The 27,929-nt window shown below is 34.7% G+C and overlaps 1 protein-coding gene across 1 annotated transcript in view; it reads left to right on the forward strand.

Moving 5' to 3' along the window:
- The window catches only part of LOC105056741 (uncharacterized), a 32,750-nt gene extending 5,305 nt beyond the window's left edge, over positions 1 to 27,445 (forward strand). The window contains exons 3-8 of the mRNA XM_010939053.2: positions 16,479 to 16,565; positions 18,922 to 18,987; positions 19,550 to 19,720; positions 22,184 to 22,372; positions 24,349 to 24,668; positions 26,505 to 27,445. Coding sequence (XP_010937355.2) covers positions 16,479 to 16,565; positions 18,922 to 18,987; positions 19,550 to 19,720; positions 22,184 to 22,372; positions 24,349 to 24,668; positions 26,505 to 27,119 — 1,448 coding nt within the window. The 3' untranslated portion in view covers positions 27,120 to 27,445. The remainder of the gene's footprint in view (positions 1 to 16,478; positions 16,566 to 18,921; positions 18,988 to 19,549; positions 19,721 to 22,183; positions 22,373 to 24,348; positions 24,669 to 26,504) is intronic.
- Positions 27,446 to 27,929: the final 484 nt, after the last annotated feature.

The following is a 27,929-nucleotide window of genomic DNA, read 5'->3' on the forward strand; positions in this document are numbered from 1 at the left end:
TCCTTTCACAAGGCAAACTTTGATCCTCTTCGGTAGCACGCAATGGTGGAAGGACTGTGGGCCTTGAAGCAAATTGGCACTTTGGCTTTGTTTGATTTACCTTCTAGAATCTCTAGTAGCTAGGATGCATATGGGTTTTTAAAATTAAAACTTGATCAAGTGGTTTGACTGAGCATTATAAAGCTCATTTTGTCGCCAAAGATTTTACATGAGAATATGATATTACCTATGACAAAATATTTGCTCCAGTTGCTCAACTAAGCTCAATTAGAAGCTTTGTCACTATTGTTATTGCTAGACAATATCCACTTGTTCAAATGGATATCCAGATACCTTCCTTCATGGTAATCTTTCAAAAGAACTATACATGTAGCCACCACTGGATTATCCTCATCTACCTAAAAAGGTATATGCTAGCTTTATCGTGCTTCATATGGTTTTAAGCAAGCTGGTCACAACTCTAATGCAAAAGTCACAATTTGAGGGCATGATAATGGCCACACACAAGGATTACCCCATAAGCATGCAACGTAATCTGTCTACCAATAAATTCAATAGAATCTAGAAATGATATATTTTATATACAAGCAATAGTAATTATCAAAACAAATGAAACTATTAAGCCAAATACTATATAAAATTATATTCATCATATCACATCATAAACAAAGATCTTCTTTCAACATTTACAACTCAAATTCTCTGTATCTTAGTTATTGATACGCAATTCCAAGCTACACTTTTATACACAACTAATCAAACCTATACTAACTATGAAGGTGGCCTTGCCTCTATTTACTTTCCCTAGAAGTGGACATTTGCTTGGTCTTTCAATCTTGGATCTAAAAATATAGGTAAGGATTATAAGCTTCACAATTTAATTAGTAAGTAATAAATCCATGTTAGAAAATTAGATCAAGCTATATTAGATAATTCAACTCAATTAAATCATACAACATATGATATATCTGTATAATTGAACTATATTTACTTTCAATGATTTTCATATACTAAAGCGATACTTTTTATTTTTTCAGTGATGTAAACATAATGGATTGATGCTTGGAATCAGACTCAGATAGGGTATCCAAGTCTCATAAACATACTATGCTTATATGCATATACTATACATACATACCTAGATATCTAGTTTCCAATTTTCACTCTATATAGCTAATGACTATGGCAGGACTTAACCCTGATGGTATAAGTCACTCCATATTTAACCTCTATGGTCTAGGTCCCTAGTAATCAAATTCTAAGGATGGTGATCATGCGATTGTACTTAACCCTTGTAGCTCAGGTCACTCCATATTTAACCCTTGTGGTCTAGGCCAATCCACATTTAACCTCTATAGTTTTGAGTCACATAGCCATATCTAATTTCTATGGTTTTACTCACGTAATCACATTCCAGATTCATATATAGTCACATCGAGAGTAGGTGATATACACACACATAGACATATATACATATATATATATATAAATCACCTTTTCTTCCACTTTGAAATTTCATAGCTCAACATGCAACAATTTCAATTTTGCACTCTTGATCCCACAACAAAGAGTCAATCATGCAGTTAATTAAGATAATTTCTATGATAAAACAATTTTCATATAATTACAAAATTTCATATGCCCCTTAATTAATCTAAAATCATGATATCAATTTGTATAATTAATCTTAAATAAATACTACAAAGTGTCCATGTGATCGAGTTGGAGAGAAGAAAAACTTTTTTCTAACCAACTCAAATCAAATATATCAAAAGAAAATTAGAGAAAGAAAGAAGGATTGTAATAGATGGGCTTAAGTTTCCTATTCTTTCATGAATTCTCCATACCATATAAATTGAGGTACGCAGCCTTATTTATAATAGTAAGCTTCGTCCTTGCACAATTTGGATTAGATTATTCCTCTTTCTAACTTCTAAAAGAATATCAATTCTTGAATAATTTGAGTCAGATTTCTCTATCTAGTTCAAATAAAGATAAGATCTCTAAACAAATAATTAATATAAATAATCATGAAAAATATTAAAATTCTATGAGAGATAGATTTTAAGTCATACATCAATTTCTTTCTGTCACTCTACCTAATTCTTCTCATAGTCAAAGTCTTTTCTTAAAAAGAATGTTTCAATGTGATCAACCTATTTCAAAGTCAAATGATAAAATTTCGGCAAAATTTAACCTCCAAGGGGGTTGGCCTAAAGTTGTAGATCTCAAAAAAAATAAGTGATTTAAAAAAAAAAAGATCATTTCAATCAGACATCGTATGATCAAGTCATGGTCTCTAAAATTTTAGCATACAACTTGACTTCCTAATATAGCATATTTTACTTGTGGACCCTATCCAACTGTATTTGTGGTGCCCAAAATGATTTACACCGAATACAGTGATCCTTCCAATTCGAGCTGTCTCTATTTAAGAAATTTATCTCTCTCTAAATTAAAATTGAACATGAAAAAATGCTTACTTCTCTATCTCATAGTCAAGCCATCTAGTATTGCTCGATGGTTTATGATCTTGCTCTTCTTTACTCTTAAATTTTAGCTAACCACTTGGTTTAGTCTCACATCTAGACTTTACGGTAGGGACAATCCTTATTGTCCTTCCTTGTTGATGATGACTACAGTGACTCCTTGATTTCAATTTCGATTAATCAATCAATGAAACCAAAAGACGAGAGCTTGACTACTCATGAATGGTATGACTTCTCATATCATCATCACAAACTTGTTGTAGGCATTAACAAGTTACTTTATTTGAGCAGCAATCATAAGGTCTATGTTTTCTTATGTTTTGAAGGCATTAATCATGCATGACCTCCTTCTAATCCTTTTCAAGATGATACTTTGTCATATATAAAAGATTGTATCTCGATCCTAAAAGTACGAGCTTTCAAGGATAACCAAGCAAATCATCAAAAAGACTACTTCACAAGTTATCTCATCAATATAGCTCTCAATTATGGCAAATTTGAAGGTTACTGCTTAGTAATCTTCATCTCAACATCTTTCTAAAATTCAACTAAAAGGATAAGGATGAGGATCAGGCTTGGTATGCAACTCTAGCTTCCAAACTAGATTTTAAAATTGAAGTTCTTTCTATTTCTAAGATCTACAAAAGCCTCGATAATGCTCTACTTCATCAGGATCTTCAAATCAAAAAGTTTCTCTCATGCTTCTAGATCTATTTCAATTGCAATCATGGATTTTCTCACTATCATGCTCAAGTTTAGGAGCTCCTCAACCTCTATAGAATTGAGAATCGTCTTCCTTTTCTTCTTGGAATCACCATCCTTCTAGTTCTTCTACTCCAGCTTCAATTAAGAGTGAAACTTCTGACACTTTTTCTTGATGTATCCATAAAGATGGTAGCGATCACAGTAAATTTTTTGAATCATATTGATATGCTTCCTGCTTTGCTCCCCTTCCTAACCTAAATGTCCATCATTTTTCTTGAACTTGTTGCCTTTCTTATCTTTCCTAAACTAATTCTTCTCCTCAATTCCTATAGCCTTCATGCTAGTTTCATTGATATCTTTAACTTTGAATAATTTTAACTCCTCTTGGATGCCCTCATGGAGACCTCTAATATATACTTCATGAAAACTGTATAATCATTGATGGAGATTCTGATTTGCATGTGAAACTTAGAGGTGTAGTCTTAGATGGATTGATCATACTTCTATTATAGGTACTATTACTTGATCTACAGATTTTTCTCATGACCTATTAGGTAAACTACTTTTTGATTAAGTCTTTAAATTTACTCTACGTTAGCTTAGAGATATCATTGTTCCTTATGTACAAATTCTAGTAAACAAGAGCAAAGGCTATATTCTAGATATTAAAGTATCCATAAATAGTAAAGTAGGTTTCAAATGGTCTAGCCAATTATCTAGCTTATCTACATCAACAGTCCCATTAAATATGGAAATCTCAATTTGAGCTTCAACTTTAAATAATTGAAGAGAGAGATTTTGCAGATCTTTAATTTGCTCATCTCATCGCTAGATGGAGGATCCTCATCTCCAGGTGTAGCAGATAGCTTCATAATAAGAGTTACTGATGCTTGTATTGAAGATATTGCTAACTAAAAGATGATCTTGATGAGTTAGATAATCTTCTCCTCTAATTGTATAAGACATTCTTTTACTCATCATCCATCAAGAAAAAACTAGCAGTTATATTCATCTTTATCTTTCAATGTAATTGAAACATAGATAGCCTTTATTCTGATAACTTGTATTGCTCATGCATTTGCATCACAAACTAGGATCTCCATAGATGTAGAGGATTGATGCTTTGGTACCAACTTAATTTCATAAGCGTAGAAGATCCAAGCTCTAATAGCAACTTATTCTTCAAGATGTAGTGAAACTTGAATTTGATACTAACTTAATCTGATTGGAAAAAAGAAATATTTGTTTGAATCGTTCAACTTGAATCTCTCAAAAAAAATTAGAACATAAAAGAAGAATTGCAAAACTAGGATTTAAGTCTCTTTTTCTTTCATTGATTCTTCACACCATATAACTAAGGAACATAACCTCTATTTATAATAGTAAGATTCATTCTTGTATAATTCAAATCAAAATTCTCTTTCTAATTTCTAGAAGGATGGCTATATCCTTGAATAATTTGAGTTAGATTCCTCTTCCTAATTCAAATAAGACTAGATCTCTAAAAAAATTGATTAGTATACATAATCATTACAAATATTAAAATTTTATAGGAGATAGATCTTAATATGTACATCAATTTTACCTGCTGCCACTCCATCTAATTCTTCTTAGATTGGAAGATAATGTCCAATCAAAGTCTTTCTTGAAAAAAAAAAATTAATTTGATCAGTCTATTTCAGAGTCCAATGATAGAATTTTATCATGATTTAACTCCTAAGAGAATTGACCCAAAATTGTAGATCTTGAAAAGATACATGATTCAAAAAAAAATAATATCAATCAGGCATCATATAATTAAATTATGATTTTCAAAAATTTGACATATAACTTGACTTCTTAATATGGTAGATCTTGCTCTTAGACCTATTCAGCCCTTCCTCTAGTAATCAAAATAGTCTATATCAGCTCCAATGATCCTCTTAGATTATAATATTAGGATTCCTCAAAGCTTAATTATCCTTAAATAGCATATAAATCAAACAAGAGCTGCATCAATATTTTAAAATAATTTTTAAAAACTTTTCAAAATTCTTAAATCTTCAATTCTTAATCCAACTATTGTTCTTATAAGGAAATAGGCACTCATCATGCCCTATTTTCTATCACACGATGAAAGAGGAGAGGTAGTACAATGAGGCTTTCAAGGGTCTCACTACAACAAAATAGGTTATTAGCGATAAAAAATTTTCATTGCTAATAATCGATTTTACACACGGTGAAAGAAGAGAGGTAGTACAATGAGGCCTTCAAGGGTCTCACTACAACAAAACAGATTATTAGCAACAAAAAATTTTCATCGCTAATAACCGATTTTCGTCGCTAATAATATTAGCGATGAAATTTTGGTCACTAATATTTCTTCACAAATAATCCCATCATTGATAATATTTTATGATAAAAAAAATTGATAAAAAAATAATTGATGAAAAAATTTAATCTAAAAAAAGATATTTATGATGAAAAATTTTTATTGCTATTAATTTAATAAAAAGATTATTTACTAAAAAATAAAATAATATTAGCGATGAAAAAAATTTATCATAAATAAAATTATTTATGATGAATATTTTTTCATCGCTGTTAATTATATATTTATTGATAAATTAAATTATGTTAGTAAAATATTTTTAGCGATGAATATTTCATTGAGAATAATTTCATCGCTAATAATTTAGTCATATTTTTTGAAAAAAATTTATGAATATATATTTTAAATTTATATGTATAATATTTTTTATAAATTAAAAAAATTAAAATAAAAAATTTACATAATAAATTAATAAATAAATTTTATTATTTTATTATATTAAATTAAAATTATAAGATATTTGAAATTAAAAAAAAATACATCAGTAGGCCATCAAATATCAACATCTGGAGAATGAGCTGGGGACGGCGAGCACTCAATGGAGCTCGGACCGGTGATGGAGCTCGAATCGACCTGCTGCTACATCATCAGCTGTATCGTCTGCTCCATCTACGCCATCCGCTCCATCATCTGGATCTGAAAGTACTGATAATTGTCGACGCATGCAGCCACTCCTGAGCTCACTATCGATCCTCGACAGCCTACTGTCGATCCTTGATAGCCTGCCTCTACACCTCCATTAGCCGAGCCTCGCATATAGAATGGATGTTCGCCCTAGATGTGCGTGAGGATGAGGGAGAAGTGATCTCATGTCCTAGACCCCTAACATAATAGGGTCTCATATCGAGCACCCGATCACAGATCTCATCATCTGTGGGTGCGGTCAAGCCCTCAAAAATAGGCTGGGATCTAATCTCTATCATACGATCCTGAAAATTAAAATTATAGTTATTTTAATTTTATAATAAAAATCAGATCGTGAATGAAAAAATAATTAAAAAAACTTACAAAGAGCTTCTGGCTCCCCGTCGTCCACTTCCCCGACCGTCGCTGGTGGGTCCGCTGGTAGATATCGATCCTACCAGGAAGCTTACCACTCTCAGCATCTCTTGCAATTTGAGAATTAATTAAAAAAAATTTAAGTAACTAGAGAATTATATGCTAATTAGAAATTAAAAATTACCTATTATGTGCTCTATGTGATGAGCAAACGATCTCGAACCCCCACAATGTGGCATGATCTATCTCACCCAGTTCACCGTATTCTGAACACATCATCTCTGTAAAATTATCAGTAAAATTAGTAGATAAAAAATTTAATTTAAGAATAAATGATTAAGTCATTAAACTATAAAAAAAAAATTTAGATGTGTAATCTGATATGCCGAATCCTCGTACTGCTGGCATATAGTAGTCCAATCATCTATGGTGATGCTGTCATAGGACTGCTGCCATGCTGCCTCCTCCTCATGATCCTGCACCACCGGATACCAATGCTGATGCATATGATGGTGATAGTCCTTGAAACGCAATGATGACTGAATGTTGATGGCTCGCCTCATACGATCCTCCTCAAAATCAGCGATATCAAATACACCCTGCCAATAACAAATATTAGAAGAATACTATGTAAATTAAATATTCATAATATAATTTATTTTACCTGTAAGTGGGTGTAGAAAATCTCTCTCTGAGTCGGTAGAACGTGATGCCAATCGAAGAGCATCATAGGGGCATAACTGCGGCATATGATGCCCAGCTCAGTCTGCCATGGGTCACACCATCCCCTAATGGGTCTAGTGTAGCCAGCCGATATCTCGATCCGAAGATGCTGTCCCGGGTGCTCGTGTCTCCAACGCTCCAGAGCAAAGTTCTTCGATGGACCTCGCCCTCGCCTCATCACCGATGAGAATTCACCTGAAATAATAATAAATAAATTATTAGTATGATCCAAATAAAAGAATCAAATTTTATTATATATAAAGGATAATAGTTAATACCACTGGAACCCGCCTCACTAGGACCCACCTTACTGGGACCCGCCTCACTAGGACCTATCGGTGTAGGACCCTCTGACAATGAAGCCAGTGCAGCAACGGAGATCGGTGGAGGTGCCTCAACCTCTGAGGCATCTGCAGGGAGCTGTGAACACAAACGTTGTCGTCTGTCTCCTGGTGCCATATCTGCAAGAATTGAGATATAAATAAATATAATATTAAATAATAATAGTAGAAATTAAATAATATTCTAATGAATACAATTATATCGCATATCATTATTGGAAGACAAAATTGAACGAAGAATATAGATCTACTCATCAATATTCGTTTCTTCCTCGATGTGTAGATCCTTGTCCGAATCACAGTAATCGATATATGTATCATCTTCTATCTCATCGTCATTTATGAACTGATCGTCGCCCTCCAACTCATCAAGATTAAATACAAAATCAGCTTCAACTTTGTTGGACAGAAGATCAACCCTATTCAAAGGTGCCGTTATAAGTTCTTTATCAACTAAAAGCTTGGCTAATGTTTGTTCTTCTTGCTGAAAAGCTTCCTCTTCATGTAAATCCGAATTTTTATCTATCTCTAATCGAGTTAGTATGTCATATACACCTCTAAATATTATTTTTTGTACAATATGTCAATTACCTCGATACTTTAGATCCTTCAAATATATTACTTGTTTCGCTTGAGTTGCTAATATATACGGCTCATTTTGGTACAATGTTTGTGCAAGATTTACACTAATAAATTATGAATCGATATGAATACCGATCTTTTTATTACTAATATCCCACCATTCACACTGAAACAAAAATATAGAATTACTGGATCCATACTTCAGTTCTATGATATCTTCCAGTATACCATAATAATCAATCTCTTCTTCTCCTTCATATCCTGTTGTAGCAATTCCACTATTCCAGGTCCGTTATTGCATCTCAAGCTCTCTTGTGTGAAATCTCATTCCTCCAATGATATAAGATATGTAGTGATTAATCCTTCGATCGGGATCACATGCTAAATCATATAATTCATTGGTCGCACCCACTTCTTTATTGAAATACTTATGTTTCATCTACATCATAAGATAAAAAATAATATTGATTTAAATAATATTATTTATAAGTAAATAAATAATGTATCACTAATGCAACTTACAAGATCCAGATCACTAATGAGTCACGTTTCAAATTCCAGCTAAAATCCCGACCCGATCCAGATCCGGATCACTTGATACAAAATGCATGATCCTATCCTTTTCAAATTATTACTAACAGGTGTAGTCCTATCCTTTTTAGAAAAATAATAATTTCATTATTGTTATTAGTGGATATTTCATCTCATTTTCATAAAAATTTTGAAAGCATCTCTCCATGGTTCTCCAAGTATACGATGTGGATAAGGTGCCTACAGACCCTATCTACCATATACCCGGAGAATAATGGACAGATAACTACTGAATACTACATAATAAAATGAAATATCAACTATTAATAACAAAAATATTATTATTTTTTTAAAAAGTCTGAATACGGGACATCCAAGTTTCGATCTCGATGAAGATCGAAACTTGAATAGAAATTTACGGCTCAATGTAATTTAAGTACCATCTTTGAACGTGCATTCGAAGATGGATTTCTAATTTATCAAAAAAAAATAATTTCATATTGAAATTTTTTTATTAAAAATTTTAATAAATTTTTTTAAAATAAAAATATTTTTTTATTTATAATTTCAGTAGCATGCAAAACAACACATAAAATAATTTAATTATAACAAGTAACAGCAATGTGCATTGTATTAGTAAAAAAATAATTAGTTAAATAATTAAATAATTTTAGTAATAATACTAAAAAATAATATATAATAATTATAATAATTTCAGCATCGTATTTCATCCTCATGAAGACCTGACCTGACCCACCTCATTTCAACCCCACCTGCCCTAGCCCGGCCAGGTGCGGACCGGACCAGACCCGACCTGACTCGACCCGCCCCGACTCCACCCAACTCGGCCCAGCCCAACCCGACCCGACCCGACCCGCCCCAGCCCGGCCTGAACCGGAATCGACCCAGCCCGGACCCTACCATCCCTGACCTGCCCCATCTCGGCCTGACCTGCCCCAGCTCGACCGAATCCGACCCGGCTCCACCTGACCAGCCCGACCCGACCCTGACCTGATCCGCCCCACCCCGGCTCCGCCGTCCCCGGCCCCAACCCAACCCGACCTGGCTCCACCCGACCAACGCCAGCCCGACCCGACCCGGCCCGACCTGCCACATCCCAGCCCAAATCGGAACCGACCCGGCCCGGCCCGGACCCTACCATTGCCGATCCGCCCCATCCCGGCCCGACCTGCCCTAGCCCGATCGGACCCGACCCGACTCCACTCGACCAGCCACAGCCCGACCCGACTGCCCGACCCACCCCACCCGACCCGCCCCACCCCGGCTCCACCGTCCCCGACCCCAGCACGACCCGACCCGGCTCCACCGACCAGTGCCAACCCGACCGGACCCGTCCCAACCGGCCCCATCCAGGCCCGACCTACCCCAACCCAGGCCCGACCCATCCAAACCCACGCGTGCCGGGCTCGCAATCCCCAGCACAGCCGTGCCCCGGCTCGCCATTGCCGGCTCCGGCTCTGGCTCACCGGCCCCTCCCTGGCCCGCCATCGCAGGCCCGGCCCGCAGGCCCTGGCACAACCGCGATCCGACCCCATCCCGGCTCACCGTCGTCGGCTCCGGCTCCGACTCCGACTCAGCAACCCTGGCCCCTCCCCAGCCCGCCATCGTCGGCCCTGACATGCCCCGGCAAGCAGGCCCCACATGGCCGCAGCTCGCAAGCCCGCAGGCTGCACGTGGTCGCGGCCTGCCGTCCCGACCCAGGCACGCCGTCCCTGGCATGCCGGCCCCATGCCGTTCCCCATCCTCGGCCCGAACCCACCCCCCCCCCCAAAAAAAAACAAGAGTTGACGTCACCGACTCCGGCTCCGGCTCGCCGGCCCTGGCTCGTTGCTGCCCCCACGTCGCCGTCCCCAGCCCGTCGTCGCCATCGTGGCCCGCAAGCCCCACATGGCTGCGGCCCACCATCGCTGTCATGGCCCGCAGGCCCCACGTGGCCGCGGCCCGCCGTCCCGGCCCCAGCATGTTCCCCGTCCCCATCCCTGGTCGAAACCCACCCCAAAAAAAAAATAGAGATGAAGCCGACTCACCTCGACGACAGCGGTGGCGGTGGAGGAAACTGGAGGCATGCGGGATGCCGGGGCGGGGGAGCAAGCTCACAGGAGGGGGAGGAAGCCGGACTGCCGAGGGGGAACGAGAAAGAAAAATGGGTTTCCGATGAAATTTGATGGGATGCGGGGTATTAGCGATGCAAATTTTTATCGCTAATAATCAATTTTCATTGCAAATAATTCAAACAAAAAATATTTGTGATAAAAAAATAATTTTCATCGCTAATAATTTTCATCAAAAAAAAATTTTGCTGAAAAAATCAGCCCCGAAAAAATACTATTGACGACGAAAATTTTCTATTTCATCGCTAATTATATAATTAGCGACAAAAATTTTTTCATCGCTAATAATTAATAAAAATTAATTTTTTATTTTAAAAAAAATCTCCTGACCAAGTCTTGTTCTCCATATTATTTTCTTCCATTCATTTTTCATTCATCTCTTAGCTACAATAATGCAATAATATATATATATATATAGCTGATGTAGTAAATATATCAATTTTTCAGAATATTTTAGTAATGAAATGGATGAACTATGGTAAGAACAAAAACTTGCAATAATTCTGTCGCTTCTCATTGATAGTCATCTCGATGAAGCATGGGTGATGCAGTGCAAGCATCCACTCCTCAAAGGCCTATACCACCACCTATTATAGAGGATCCATAACGTTTCAACGACCTGATTCGACAGATCCAAGCATTGACCAACACTGTCCAGCATTTACAGCAAACCACAGAGCTATGACAACCCCCGCAATATGCTCCTCAAACTATGTCCTCTCCATGTAGCCAGCAAAACTGCTTCCAGAGAATCCTCCTCGAGGTACGCATCGTTCTGTCCTGATCGATCGACAATCACCATCCCATCAAGATCCAGGCATGAAACATAATGCCAACATTCATCGATCTCCTCCAATGGAGATTCAACCTTGGGCTACTCTCCGTGCCTCACAAAATCTCGTCGGGAGGAAGACCTCGAGCAAAAGGTCCAAAAAATCGAACATCATCTGGGGGAGATTCAAATGGGCAACCAAAGGAACGACGACATCCTCAGCTTCAATTTCCAACCATCTTTCTCTTGATTCATCCTCCAAGAATTAATTTTGGATTGGTTCAAGATGCCACAGATAGAGTTTTATAAAGATTGAGGATCAAGGATATCTTAATATTCTACATACTTTTCTTGTGCACATATTATTTTTTAAGAAACTATCTAATATTTATTTTTATAAATATAAAAAAATTTATTATAATATATCTAAACATCCTTCAATAAAAAAATTTTCATCGCTAATAATCTATAATTTATAAATTTTTAAATTTTTTTATTTTTTTCAAATATTAGTGATAGAAACTTTTTATCGTAAATAGTTATTATTTACAATGAAAAATTATATTTCATCGTAAATACACGTTATTGACGATGAAAATAGAGTTTTCATCATAAATAATTTGTAATTTCTAAATTTTTAATTTTTTTTATTTTTTCTCATTTATTGTCGAAGAAAACTTTTTAATTATAAATAATAGAGTATTTATGATAAAAATTTAGTTTTTATTGCTAATATTCGATTATTGATGATGTTAAATTTTCATCGTAAATAATTTATAATTTTTAAATTTCTAAAATTTTTTATTTTTGCCACATATTAGCGATGAAAATATTACATCGTAAATACTAGAATATTTGTAATAAAAATTTATTTTGCATCATAAATACTGATTATTTATGATATAATATTTTCATCACAAATAATCTATATTTTTAAAATTTTTAAATTTTTTAATTTGTTTACACATATTAGCGATGAAAAATTTTCATCATAAATAAAATTTATTTACGATGAATATTTTTTTTAGTCTCTAATAATCCATCATTTACGATGTAATATTTTCATCATAAATACTCTATAATTTTTAAATTTTTAAATTTTTAAATTTTTTTATTTTCTTTCAAATATTAACGACGAAAATTTTCATCGTAAATAATTAAGTATTTATGACAGAAATTGAGTTTTCATTGGGAATACATCTGTATTTGTGATGTAATATATTCATCACAAATAATCTATAATTTTTTTATTTTTTTCATATATTAGCGATGAAAAATTTTTGTTGTAAATAATATTAATTTATGATGAAAATTTAGGTTTCGTCACTAATACTCTATTATTTACGACGTAATATTTTCATCATAAATAATTTTTAATTATTAAATTTTTAAAATTTTTTATTTTTTTTTAAATATTAGTGATGAAATTTTTTCATCGTAAATAACATGTATTTGCAATGAAAATTTAATTTTTTTTGCAAATACTTCAATTATTTAAGATGAAATAATTTTCATCACTAATATTTAAAAATTTAAAATTAAAATAAATATTTTATTATTTACGATGATTAATTCTATCGTAAATAATATGTATTTATAATGAAATTTTATTTTCGTCGTAAATATGAAGATATTTGCGATGAAAAATTATTTTCATCATAAAAAAATAATTATTAGTGGTGAATTTTTGTTTTCATCGTAAATATCTTTATTTGCGATGAAATATATTTCTGTCGTAACTGTCGTAAATAAATTCATCGCAAAAAGTGATATTTCTTGTAGTATTTTGCTTAAAGATAAAATAAGGATTAAATGGGAGGGTGGCCTTGTTCCCTCTAATACACACATCCACACGCACACGTATGGAGAGACAAGGAAGACAAAGAAAAAGAGGGAGAGCATGGAAAAACAAGAGAGTGAGGGAAGGGGGAAAGCCATTCCCTTCCTTTTACTTTCTTTCTAGTCCCACCAGGAGAAAGAGACTAGGAGAAATGCAGAAAGAGAGAGAAAAGAAGAAGTCAATGAAGGGAGGAAGAGAGGTTGAGCGGAGCGGCTATAAATAGGAGGGTGGCAAGATGAGGAGGTTATAGCAAAAGATTGGAATGCCAGTTCAAGGCATTACATTATGGTGCACAAAGAGAGAAAGCTGAGGCATGTGAAAGAAAAGAGGATGAGTGGAAGAGGCGAGAATGGTGTGAAAGACAAAAAAGACGTGGACGGCTAGGTTTGATTGTGTTGAAAAGAAGGAATGAGGCATTGCATTATTTTTTATAGAGTGCATAATTTTTTTGTTATCTATGGGACCACCTAAAGCTACGCCGGCATCCAGGTGCACCATGCTAAAGTGGTGCCTGCATGTGGGGCATCCTAGGTCTTAGGCCGGTGCATCTAGGCCACGGGCTAGATATTATTAAACTCCTCGTGCCTGCTTTGTAAAATTTAGTGCTATTGTCTCTTAACTTGATTTCGCTTACTATTGCTGTGATTCTACTATTTTTCATCCATTGCTAAGGGTATATCTTACTATTACTCTATAAATGTTATAATTATAATCGAAGACCATCTCACTGGTATTTATTATCTCAAATAGTATTGTAATCATTATGACTATAACCAAAAGTTATCACCAGCCCTAAGTGTTTATAATGATACTGATTGGACTAATGATTTTGCTGATAGATGCTCTATTATAGACTGTTGTTTCCTTCTAGATGGCTATTCTATTGTTTGCAAGTCTAGGCACTAAGACCAAACACAAGGTGATTGCTAATATTATTGATGGACTTCTTTAGCTCAGATAGTTATCAGAGGTCATGGTGCTAACACCCTTTATTCTGATAATTAAAATACCATTTAGATTGGTCATAATGATATTTTCATGAGCATAATAAATATATTAAAATTAATTATCACTTCATTCATCAACATATTCGCTCATAATACTATATAATTATGTTTTGTTTTCTCTAATTAGTAGATCGCACATATCTTCACTAAGGCCCAACCATCCGGATATTTTTTGAGACTTAGTTTTCAAACTCAAATCGGCTTCCACCATACCATCTTATATTTAGGTCTTAACATAAGCAACTTATAATATTAATAAAATGGCTAGGATCTCTTTCAGTTATTTCGTCCATCTTCTTCTAAACTCTTTATTCCACAGCTCTCTCATCCACTGATACAAGTAATTATCTATCAAGTTAGGGAATTCCATCTATCTCTTCTATTCTATTGACAAATCTTCAATCTTTTTATCTCACTTAATCCATTCCGCACAAAGCTATCATTTAACAATATTCTATTTGAAGTACTTGATGTTGGTACTTGGCGATTATAAAAGTGTGGCCTACTCAAATTATAATTAGTAGGGTACTAAAAATGTAACCAAGCCAAGTATCAAGCTGGTTGAGCTCAACTCAATATATACTTGAGTTGCTCAAGCTTAGTTCGAGCGCGAGTGAAGCTTACCTTTATATGTTCACGCTCGGCTCATATAAATTGATACTTGCATCCAAGTTTAGCTTTCAAAACTATTTGAGCTTGACTAATTTATTGATTACACTAAGTCAAATTTTGCTCTAGCCTATCTAATTACAAACTTCTTATAGAGGTGCAAATTCAATTCACTCAACTTCAACACGCTTGCCCAACTTGCTTTTTGGTTAGGGTTAGTTTGAGATTTTTTGGGTTCAAAAATCTGAGCTTGTCTGAATAAGGTTAGGGTTTACCTTCCATTGAACCTAAACCTAACTTCCACAGAATAAGGTGAGGGTTAACCTTTCATTTAATCTAAACCCAACCTTAACCTCGCCAAAACCAACCTAGCTTAACCAGACCCAACCTAATATGTAAATAATAAATAACTCATTTTTATATTTCATAGATATAACTAATATGTCTATATAATTATGTATTCAGTCTTACTATATATATTATGAATAAGTGAATTATTAAAATTTATGAATGATTGAACAAATGTCAATTCAATAAAAATATCCCTAACCTCTTCCCCATCTTAAACTTTCTATCCGACCTAATTTAATCCAATTAATATGGCATAATTCAACTCAACCTGGTTAACACGACCCACTAAACTAACCAAACACAACCAAAATTTAGATTATAATAAAGCTAGGTTGGGTTTGGTTAGAGAATTAGAGAAATTCCAATTAAAGACTGAGTTGGGTTAAGATTAAGGGGTTGAGAAGTTGGATTGGGGTAAAGTTTGTCATCAACATGACCTACTCTCTTGGGCCTTAGCTGCACAGGAGTAGCTCATATCATTTAGAGTTCTGAAGATTATCCAATCCTGGATACTTAATTAGGGACGCATCACCATAACTTGAAATAGAACCTCTGATTGCTAAAGAGAGGAATGTGACCATTGGGATAAATTTTAAAACAACTAATTTCCACAATTTTCAAGATTATAAATAAAGTGCAAACAAAAGTTTACAACCTAAATGTGCATGACTATACAAATGAGTTTTATGACAATGGCATTGCCATGATTTTTTGTTAATCTTCAATGGCCCAATGGTCTTAATTTACAGAGGGCTAATGCCAAACTATAGTTTTGGGTTTAATTTACAAAACCTACTGTAACCATTATTGTTATATATACATGTAACTTGAAGGATATGACAAAGTCATTAACAGAAGTTTATATTATGTAAAAATTTGATCCTTGCTTTTGTAATTAAATGGTTTGAAATCTAAAATTAGCACCTATGTCTTTACCCCTCAAAAATAATAAGTTCACATTACGTGTTAAAATCTTCTATGCCAGGGTATAAAGTTCTAATATTGCTTTTCCCTTTGTGTTTCTAGGTATACCTCTGAAGGATTTGCAGCTCAAGTTTCCAACCTACAAGGAAAACGATGGGCTTTCGCAAGATGTCTACAAAGCATGTGATGGTAATTTCATTTGGTTAAAGCATATTTATTGCAACACTGTGGCTAGGTGAATTGTAAATGACGCGCATGAACAACTTGTTTTTACCTACAACGAATACATCATGAAACATCAATTTCAGATTTGGTTGTTCAGGATTTTATGGAAAATATTATGTTTTGCACTATTAAACAGAAATATAAAAAATTAAAAAAAAATTAAAAAAATAATGCTTCTTGTGTCCTTTCATTCTTTTTCTTTTCTTTTTTTTTTTTTTTTTTTGATGTAATTTCATTTCGTTCTTCTCTTTAGTGCACCCACAGAAAAGAGTTCCGTAACCAAACCCAAAAGGCAGCATTCACTAAATTTCTCATAAGAATAAAAATAAAGATAAAATATCTCATGCATCTTCTTGTAAAAGATTTGAACTATGCTAGATGAATCATAAATACCCTTCAATTATTTTCGAGCAACACTAAACTACTGAGCAGTTGCTGCATTTATCCACAAGAAATAATTTAGGCAGCTAAAAAGTTCTGCCTATAAAAGTTGTTTATGCTACCTTGGGAAATTTTCCATTTGTTTGTAATTTTAATTGTTAACTAGTGAACCTCATGACGAGTGTAATGGAAATGAAGCCGATCTTTTCTGTTTCATGATAGCGAATCAAGCTTTTTCAATGGCTCATAGATGGTGACAGATAAATGAATTAATATATTTTTATTTTATTCTCACAATGAAATTTAGATGGCTAGCTAATGTTTTCATGGAAAAGAAAGAGGAAAAATGACATACGAGCTGCCTCTGCTCGGATAGAAAGTTGGAGAATTTTTTTAAAAAAATGAAATATTCTTATATTTGTCGAACAAATTGACCGGTCTCTTAGTGGACTGGACTTCAACAAAATGAAATTTTCCATGCACACAAGAATTCTAAACTAGTATACTATAAATCCCCTAGTTGGATGTTAATTTTAATATTGTGCTAGACATATGTTGCAATTAGTTAGATTAGTTTGTTAGATTGCTACATTTTGCATCATCATCTTCTACTTTTTGAGAAAAATGATTGTCATGTTAACAAACTAAATGCTTCTATAAGGAAAAAAACAGAATAGGGGAGGGGCATATTAATTAATGCTTAAAGATACGGCATACAAAAGCCACATGATTGTATATGAATACCAGTAATATTTATAACATAAAACTAATAGATAATAATAATGAGAGGTCCGTTAAGGAAGATTACAAGTCATAGATATTTACATAGAATGATCATGTATGCTCTCACTCTGCCGAATCCCTATTTTTTTTTTTTTTTTCCGGAGGAACTTAACACCTGCTCTTTTTTTTTCTTACGGGACTTTAATATATGGTTCCTTAACCATTATCTTTTAATTTTCAGTTGTATGCGAGTACTTTTGCCAAAACTCCTTTTCTTTTTTCCTTTTTTTTGGAAAACTTACCATCCGATCCTCCCTTTGACAAGACTTTAACATACGGTCCGTTGACCATTACCATTTAATTTTTAGTCCGCGCATATTTATATTTTCTCTATAGACGGTTATGCATTATTCTTCCAAACAATTATATTCTTCGTCCATATAATTATATGATCCCTACGTACACTTATTTTGACGAAGCTTGTAACCGTGTACATATTGGAGAATAAGCGTGTAAAGCTACTAGAGACTGAAAATTAAAGAACTTTTGAAACTTGAGATGGATGTTAAAGTTCTAGTCAACAAGGACTGGAAGTTTAGACAGATCAATGAAGCCGGCTATCGATTTAGCATTTTTTTTTTCTAGGAAGAAAAATTAGACAAAGGCCTAATGAAATGGTAACGATGTGGTGGACTGCGTATCTCCAATTGTATCTAAGGCTTCTTTTCACACCTAAGTCATTATAGCCGACATACCCTAAGTCAGAATTCAGAAATCCTTTAAAAAGCTATTGTGTGAGTTCAATTACATCACTGCAAACAATTAAAGAACTGCTACTTCACGTGCATGTATGCATGCATGCCGCATACACAAAATCTCTACAGAATTATTACTTCACCTGCATGAGACCATAGAAAAGGGAAAATAGGAATGGAGGAGGGCTTTGTAGATACAAGAGACTTCTCTTTTTCTTGAATTTCCAAAATATATTGACAAAAGAAACAAGGATTAATGCCTTTAAAGTTGGCGTGATTCATATCATAGTAAAAGAAGGCTTTGTAAAACTAGCTAGGAAAGTAAATAATTCTTGCTTGAATTATTAAAATATTTTCTTTAAATATATAGTTATACCAATGGTATAGATCTATTAGAATTATCAAATGATTCCTACATTTTAAGTTGAGATGATGAGTTCTCATGCTTTTTTTTTTTGCAGCTCCTTCGACCAATGATGAAGATGATAAGTCCAAGCACAATACTGGTGTTGAATTCGAAAAACTAGGTAATACAGACATACATACATACATGCATACATACATGCATACAGACATGCATACATGTGTATGTGTGTGTGCGCATGTATATGTATGTATATATGTGCATATATGTATGTATGTATATATGTTCGTATATACATATATGATATGCATGCACGCATGCATATATGTCTGTTCTATCCTGCTTTTGGGACTATTTATGAGTAGTGGCTAATGATAATCCTCAGTAATTTACTAATTTCAAAGATCATTTGCCTAATATTTTCAAAATCCAAGAAGAAAAACTGAATAAATTGAAGAATATGTATGATGAATCCCGTGTGTTTTTTGAAATTGTTGGTAAAATTTTAATTTAGAGTTTTTGATAGCAAAGATTTATTGTTTTCTAAAGGATTGTAAATAAAATCAAGCGATAGCTAAAGTTTTGTGCAAATGCAATCCTCAACATCAATCTTTATATGGTATTTTACTCATTTATAAAGAAATAAAAGTACAAAAAAAAATCTAGGTTGCCAAATATGTCCTTAGTTAAACCAATGGTATTTTTATCATCTTTGAATTTGACAGAGGAAGGAGTAAAAGGAAGAGACAAGGCAAATCAAGACAACATTGTGATACAAAACCAACGCACTCCTGGTGGCTTACCAAATCAGCAAAGATATCTAGAATATCAGAAATTACTCTTCAACATCTTCCATGAAGTTCTTAAAGCAATTGTCTTCCTATTTCTTCCTACAGGTAAGATATAATTCTACAGCTTATTATTTTAAGCCTCGCATAAAGTTATATAACATGATTTTCTTTCTACAGCCTACTGTTGTCCAAGACTCACTATAAGAAATCATAGAATTTGCAACATTATTCGGGTGGTATCTTTAAAAAATATGAAAAAAATAATACTTTACCTCACATTTCTGATAAATTGCCAAGTATTAGTTGGTAATTGATGAATATACAGCATTACTTTAGGGGTATTTTTTCAAAAGATACCAAGAAATAACACTAGCTGGTATCAATTTGTAGCTCATCTTTATTTATCCTGCCAATAAGTCAGAATACTCTTCCAAGATATCATTAGCCGATGCAAAATAAAAATACTCAGGCTTAGAGTATACATTAATGCTGGGTTAGAGTACACATTAATGCTGGGTTAATCCGATCTTAAATAAGGATGCACAAGATCAACCTAGCCAAGGAGCTCGATAACTAACCTGACTAGATTTTATATTAAAAATACTAAATTATTTAAATAAAATAAATAATGTAAAATTATTAAAAACTATATATTAAATACCACTATAATTCTTTAATTCCAATATAAATAAAAGTATCCACAATTAAAGAACATTTAAGGAAAACTTGTTTATAAATATAGGAATATATTGAAGTTATTGATATTTTTATTATTTCAAACAAGATAGTTTGAAAATATCATAAAGAATAAATGAAATTATTTATTTTTGATTTTGTATCCAGCAAAAATTGATTTTTATACAAATAAATAATTATTTTTTAAATGTCCCAAAATATTCAAGTGGATATATTTTGTAACGTGAATAAGTTTTTGATAATGATAATTAACCTTAATTTTAACAAAGTAGAATATTATCGTGATGGCATAACAATAGGTATCTAATTACTAGTATGTAAAAGCATCAAGTATCGAAATATGCAACAAGCAAGATAACCAATCTCAGCGAGTATAAGAATTGAGCTATATAGACACCTCTACAAGATCTAAAAGATATGCAATCTAAGTGATAAACTTGGTGATTAGAAAAAAGATGAGAAGAAAAACAAAGGATAATCTTACATGAGAACTTATATGAACAGTAAGATACCTATAAAATACTATCCAACTAAAACTATAACGTACAACATAACGATGACAACCGCGTATGTTAAATCAGTGGATATTAAATACCATTGAGATGGGTGGGTTCCGATACACCTTCTCAATTTTTGCAGGAATTCAATGATTTCCAAATCATAACTCTCAACCTACTCTTTGATTACCATTACAAGCAAACTAACTAAAACATATATAGATTGTATAAACTAAATAAAACATAGCTTTTATTTGGCCTGGGAATAAGTTAACGAGAGAAAACAATATTTTTTTTTGCGCATACGAGAGAGAGAGAGAGGAAGATGCACTCGGGCTATGTCATCCATGCCCAATTTGCTATAAATGAACCGAGAATCTCTGGTTTCTGAGTCCTTTTTGCATTCACTTCTTGCAGATCCTTCCAGCACTTTTGTAGAGGCCCTCCTTGATCCCTTTAATTGTCCTTGTGCATTCTTCCCTTCACTACTATCCGTAATTATTTCCTCTTTTAATAAAATTTTGGTGACTAATGGCTATTCCATTAGTCTCCACTTCCCCCAAAAAAAAAAAGAAAGTAAAAAAGAAAAACAAGATATATGCCTTTGATTTCCACCATGAATGTCCACCCTTGCACTTAATTTTTTCCACCTTTCAAACTTCTTTCCTCACATCCAACCGCAGTCATAACAACCTTCTCTAATCTATATTGTACATGCTGAACACTAGTTTGCTTGAGAAGGAAGCGTCTGTTCTAATATTTTTGGTAAAATAATAATCACTAGAGTTAGACATAAAGCCAGTATGGCATGTGAGCTGTAGTCTTGCGTACACTGAAAGGATTCTGACCTAGGATCAAAAGGTCCGTGAAAGCATTCTTCATATAAAGTCATCAATTCCTTGGTATTGGGTTACTAAATCGGTTGTCTTTGTTTATTTTGTATTTTTGGCAAGAAGATTGGTTACCCATGCATGTTTAAGAATACCTTCAATGGTAACTTTCATGATGATTAGGGAGGATAGTTTGAAACATACCGAGTTTAGGGATGTTACTTGACCTACAAACTGAATGGGTCAAGCTACCTAACAAACTACCTAGGTCAAAATTGACATGGATCTGCAAATACACATTCTTAAAATCTCAGATTAAGAAAATATTTATCAAAACTTTTGAGCATTTAGCAGATATTTTCTTGAAAAATACAGTGAGAATGAATACTAGCACTATGCTTGAAGCTGGACCCCTCCGAAGTGGAGAGGGATGCCAACCAGACGAGTTAAAGGTTGACTAGAACATATATTTTAAACTAAACTCATTCGGTATGACACATGTAATCTTATGTTTAGTATTGCTTTAACTCTGTTGTTGCGAGTAGGCAAGGGCAAAGAAATCGAAGAGATGAAGAAAAAGAACATATATGCTAACCAGATCATGAAAGAACTTGTTTCTAAGACCAAAGGGTGGCAATTTGAAAGCGGTGGTAGGAAAACAAAAGAAGCAAATCATGTTTCAGAAGTGGAAAAACGGAATGCAGAACAACAGGATTCTGAAACGAACAAGCCAGGTATTCCTATATGCGCTTCAATTTATATGCAAACCCTTTTATAAATTCACCAGTGAAGCAGTTTGAATTTTAAAAACTTATCAACGTTGACATGAATTGGCCAAGCCGATCATGTTGATTGCATCAGTAGTGAACTGGGCCGTACAAGCATAATATTTGCTTAGAACATATTGAAAGCTAGCTTATTGCATGTGACCTTATCATCAGTCAACTTGTGTTTGGCTGCAAATCAAGCAGCTAATGACTTTCTAATGGGCAAATTTGCATATACATAAATATATGCATGCATACATACATACATATACCTTTGTGTGTCTGTCTGTGTGTGCGCGTGTTAGAAACTGAAAAATCTCGAAGGTCTATCTATTCATCAATCTGGCAAAATACAGCAATATATCTAGCAAGCAAAAACATAGCATAAACTATACGTATAATTTTAAATGGTTAACTTTGATTTAGATATTTACAATATATACAAATCAATTTTCAGTAATTTTGGATGATCACAAATTATAGATGAAATAAAAACATGAAGTCATATTATTAAAACAGTCAAATTGGTTTTCATTTGATGTGTTGGTAAAAAAAACATCAAAAATACGTGACTTTTGGTGCTAGCTAATTTACGCATTTAAGTTCATCATAAATGATGTTGATTTTCATTTCCAGATATCCTTCATTATTTTTTGTTGTGAAACAGTTGAAGCCAAATGCTCTCAAAAATATCCAGCATATCACTATATATATTTATATGATAAATTAGGCTTTGGCCTTAATTTCTAACAAATTAAAAACTTGTGTTGGATGTGTGGTTGCACAATAGTCGTACCGCATATTTATAGAGATAATCTATTTTGCTCCTCCTGTTTTATTTTTAAAATAATTTAAATATTCTCTTGCATAACACAATATGCAACTAGACGAATCTCGATCCGGGAATTAACTTAACCATCAGGTATTCTGTAATAACCCAGATTAAAAAAAAAAAAAGAGAGAACGGAAGAGGACTCCTGATAGAGTCCATTTTTCCTCTTTGAATCAAAATGGGATTGGGACTCTAGGAACCCTAGATCCCATCTATAAATCCCTTTCTCCCCTCCCTCCAAAGGACCCCAGAGCCTGGCCACTTCTCTGCTTCCTCCCTCTTTCTTTCTCGTTTTACCGATTTTCTTAGAACCGTGCTCATCGAAAATTGAAAACGGAGACACTGCCGGAGCTCGAGGTAAGCCTCTCCCCTTCTTCCTCTCCCTCTTTCCTTTCTTCCCTGGCCCAAAGCCTCGCCGCCAGCCACCGACTTTGCCGAAAATCAGTCGCAAAAGAAATCTCCTGTTTTTCTGAATTTTCTTTTGATTTTGCCGCCGTTCTCCTCTTCGCTGCCGGCTGTCCGCTGCTGGCCACTGTCGGCCGAACCCCACCACCGGCAGTCCGCTGCTGGCCACCACTTCTCTTGCATAACACAACATGCAACTAGATGAATCTCGGTCCAGGAATTAACTTAACCATCAGGTATTCACCTCCAATATGAATGGTTAAGTGCTTCGGTGGCAGCCCCCACTATCCGCAAGCTTTTCACGGAAAGACTGTAGAATAGCACCAGGGGATTTTTCAAGTTTTAAGGTGTGAGGTAATGGTTTATTTTCAGAGTCTTGTATCTCAGCAATTGAATGCTGTTAGGTACCTAACTAGGATCCAACTAACCAACCAAGTAGAATCTCATATATAGAGGTGTGTAAGTCATGATTGTCTTTTATTTTAAGTGGAGCTTTTACCATTTCTACACTTGCTAATGAAAGGGAGGAGAACAAGAGGTGTGTAATAAAGATGGAGGAGGAGGAGAGGCATAACGCTTATATCTAAAATCAGTTTATTTTAGTTACATACTGATGGAAGAATAGGGTCAATATACATTAAATCGTGGGATGGCACTTCTGATGCAGCTAATAGAAGCTAATTTTTTTTGTTTTCCTTTTGTAAAGTTTGGGCAGGTTCACCATTTCTAGTGGCAGTAAAGAGAGGTGTAATAGAGATGGTGATAGAAATTCTAAATATCTCTCCAGTGGCAGCTCTTGATGTGGATTCAGATGGAAAGTCTGCTGTACTATTAGCGGCGGAGTATGGGCAGCCCCACATTTATAACCATATGTTGAAAAGAAAAGGAATAATAAAGTCTTTGTTTGGGAGGGTGGATCAACAAGGGAACAGTGCTCTACATATGGCTGCCAGTTTCGTGAAAAAGCGACCTTGGAGTATCCCGGGAGCAGCACTTCAAATGCAATCAGAGATCAAGTGGTACAAGGTTTGGCTTTTCCCCTTTCCCTTCACTTAAACATGCGAGCAAGATAGAAAGAGAGAGGTGAAAGGCCCATTACATGATAATCTTGCATGGATATTTATGAAAATGGTTAGATTCTCAGCAGTCAGAACCTTTGATCTCACTTACTAAAGGAGATGGAAGAGTAGGGAACTGGGGCCCTAAACCATCACCTCCCAACCTGCACGCTTCTCTTTCTTATTAGCTCCCAACCCACCTCATCCACTCCCTATCTACCTTCTTTCTATAATGGCAAGCGATTCCATCTAGAGCAAATCCAAGGCCCTTTCTTCTCCACTGCCTTTTAGCCATTAATCTGAAACCCAATTTCCATATTGTGGCCCTTTGACCTCTGCCCTCACTAGCCCCTGCACTACCTCACTACTTGACCCTAACCAGAAATGCAGTGTTGGGTGCTGCACGCTGCCATTCGCATCGCACCGTCCATAGTTTAGATTGACATATTCACATCATTACCAATTCATCTCTCAAATGACTCTACGGTTTGGATACCGAATATTTAACTGGGGTTGCATAATTTAAACCATTGCTAAGTACTCCCTAATTAGATTTCTATGATTTAAAGTTATTCACTTTTTGGTTGACATTCTAAGAGTAAGTGGGATAACTCAAAAACATCAAGAAGGATCCAAAACTCCATTATATATAATCAGCATCCAAATAGGCCCTAGTAGAGCTAAATTAAACTAAGCCAAGTTTGGCTCAAGTTTAACTCCAACTAGGCTTTCTTAGCTTGAGACAAGCATGAGTTGGCTTGGTTAAATATCAAGTCAAGAAGGGTCTTCGAGCCAACCCCAGCTTGTGTTAGACTAGTTTACACCTCTCAATTAGCAATGCATCTCTCTCTTGTTGATCCATACTATACTACAAAATTATGTATAGTATAATATACAATGAGATATAAATACATCAAATAGTTTCATTTGTAAAAATTTTTCTTTTTTTTTAAATAAGATTTGAAATAATGTTATCAATGCCATTTTAATAAATATTAGACTGATATAAAAACAATATATTTATTTTTTATATATTTGCCAACTATATAGACTATCTCTCCTATTTTATCAATCACCAACAAATTTCAAATTTAAATGCTTTGAAAGTACTCTCTCTCTCTCTATCCCCCCTCTATCTTTCTCTCTCTGTGATCCACCAAGCCCGTATCTTTCAATTTTCTTTGCATTTTTATTCTTTTTTTTCAGTTCTTCTATAATTGTTCCCATTACTTTCAAATATTAGTTCTTCAATCCACTAAGCCCATGTTCCTCAACTGTCTCTCTAATTGCATCTTTCCTATTAAATATTTATTTACTATTTTCTATCTATTGGTGCATTGTGCAATCCGTTGCTGCTATCTTTTTAGTATAAATCTCACCCTATTATGTCCTCACCTGTATGTATAAGAATTCATTGTTCTAACAAGTTCATTCAAATTCCAGTTAAGAAAGAAAACACAGCTATGGTGCAACTAAAGTGTATTTATAATTAAGTAAGACAAATAGCCCAAAGTATTTTCAATAAGATTGGATACTGCAGCCAACCACTCTCCAAGTAAACCAAATTATAGAGTACATTTTACAAACTTAGTTTTGTAGAACTTGATTTTTTTTCTTAAACTTTAAAACTTACCTTAGAAAGTTAATATTGAATCAGACGGGATGAAGTCTATAATCCTACGAAAAAATCTGAGAAAATTTGACCAGCTGAAAGTTTGCATGTGTATCAAATTTTGCTTCCTCTTACATATGTTTGAGTTTATAACATGTCTGCGTCCCTGTCTTCACCTCCCGAACTTCCCAGTATATTGAGAAATCGATGGAACCTGGCTTCTTCGCGCATTACAACTTCAATCGCCAGACAGCCCAAGAGATCTTCACCAATAATCACAAGAATCTGGTCAAGAAAGCTAGGGAGTGGCTTATCAGCACCTCGGAGTCCTGCTCCGTGGTCGCCGCCCTCATTGCCACGGTGGCCTACACCTCTGCCACCAGCGTGCCGGGAGGCAACAACCAGAATACGGGTTTCCCCATGTTTGAAAGCGAGCCCGCCTTCCAGGTTTTCGCCATGTCATCTCTCATTGCCCTTTGCTTCTCAGTGACGGCTCTCGTCTTGTTCCTCTCCATCCTCACCTCGCGCTTTCACGAGTCAGACTTCGAGACCGAGCTCCCAATGAAGCTGATAGGTGGTATCACCACCCTCTTCGTATCGATCGCCGCCAATCTCGTCTCCTTCTGTGCCGGTCATTTCTACATCACCCACAACAAGCTCCAATATGGGGCGTACTTCTGGTATTCGATCCTGAGCTTCCCTGTGATGGCACTGTTCTTTACGTCGCAGTTGCATCTCTACATTGATCTTATATGGGCCCAGTTTTCTCGGGAGCCGGAACGAACCGTAGATCTACGTTACTTTTAAGTTACTCAGTTGTTATCTCCTATTTGGTTGTTTCTAATGGAGTGGATTTGCTGTGGTTTGATTTGCTCAACATCCGAATGGATTACATGTCTCCACGTATTACAGAATCATTCATGGAGCAAGAATTCACTGCGGAAACATCATCAGAAACCGAAATCGAGTGGGAGATAGATCACCGAGATATATCACCAAGAATTGCATGGGTATTAAGAACCTAAACCCACTATGTATCATCCAATGGTGAATAATTACAGCCCTAAATACAACAAAATATATGTTTAGAAAAAAATGGGACATTATAAACTGAAATTCACATATTTTTGTCATGTTTCCAAGTCATTAGACAAAAAATTACAAAAGAAGATCAATATCTAGTGCCACCTCAGAAAATTGTAAAATGATATTGAGAAATATCAAAATTAATCTCTAATTCCATCAACAATTTATTGTTTTGTCATGCCCTTAATCCAAAATCACATGCTGAGGTCACAGCAATCACTGGATATTTATAGAGTATTCTTCTCATAAACATACAAGACATCTCCTTAGAATATCTTAGAGTAAGTATCAAAATAAATAAATAAATAATTAAATCTCATAAATTCAAAAATATTCTTACATCAAACTCTAAAAAAAAATTAATCTAAAATAAAGAAACGAAAGTCAATCACTCTCTCGAAATACATTCTCATGCTAGTTTAGTTCTCAAAATATGTAAAAATGCTAAAATATAGAATATAATAAGCTCAACAGTCCATCAAGCAATAAACATTATAACTAGCTAGATTAATCATCAATAGGATAATAATA

The sequence above is a fragment of the Elaeis guineensis genome, chromosome 2 (genome assembly GCF_000442705.2).
Source record: "Elaeis guineensis isolate ETL-2024a chromosome 2, EG11, whole genome shotgun sequence".
Lineage (NCBI taxonomy): Eukaryota > Viridiplantae > Streptophyta > Magnoliopsida > Arecales > Arecaceae > Elaeis > Elaeis guineensis.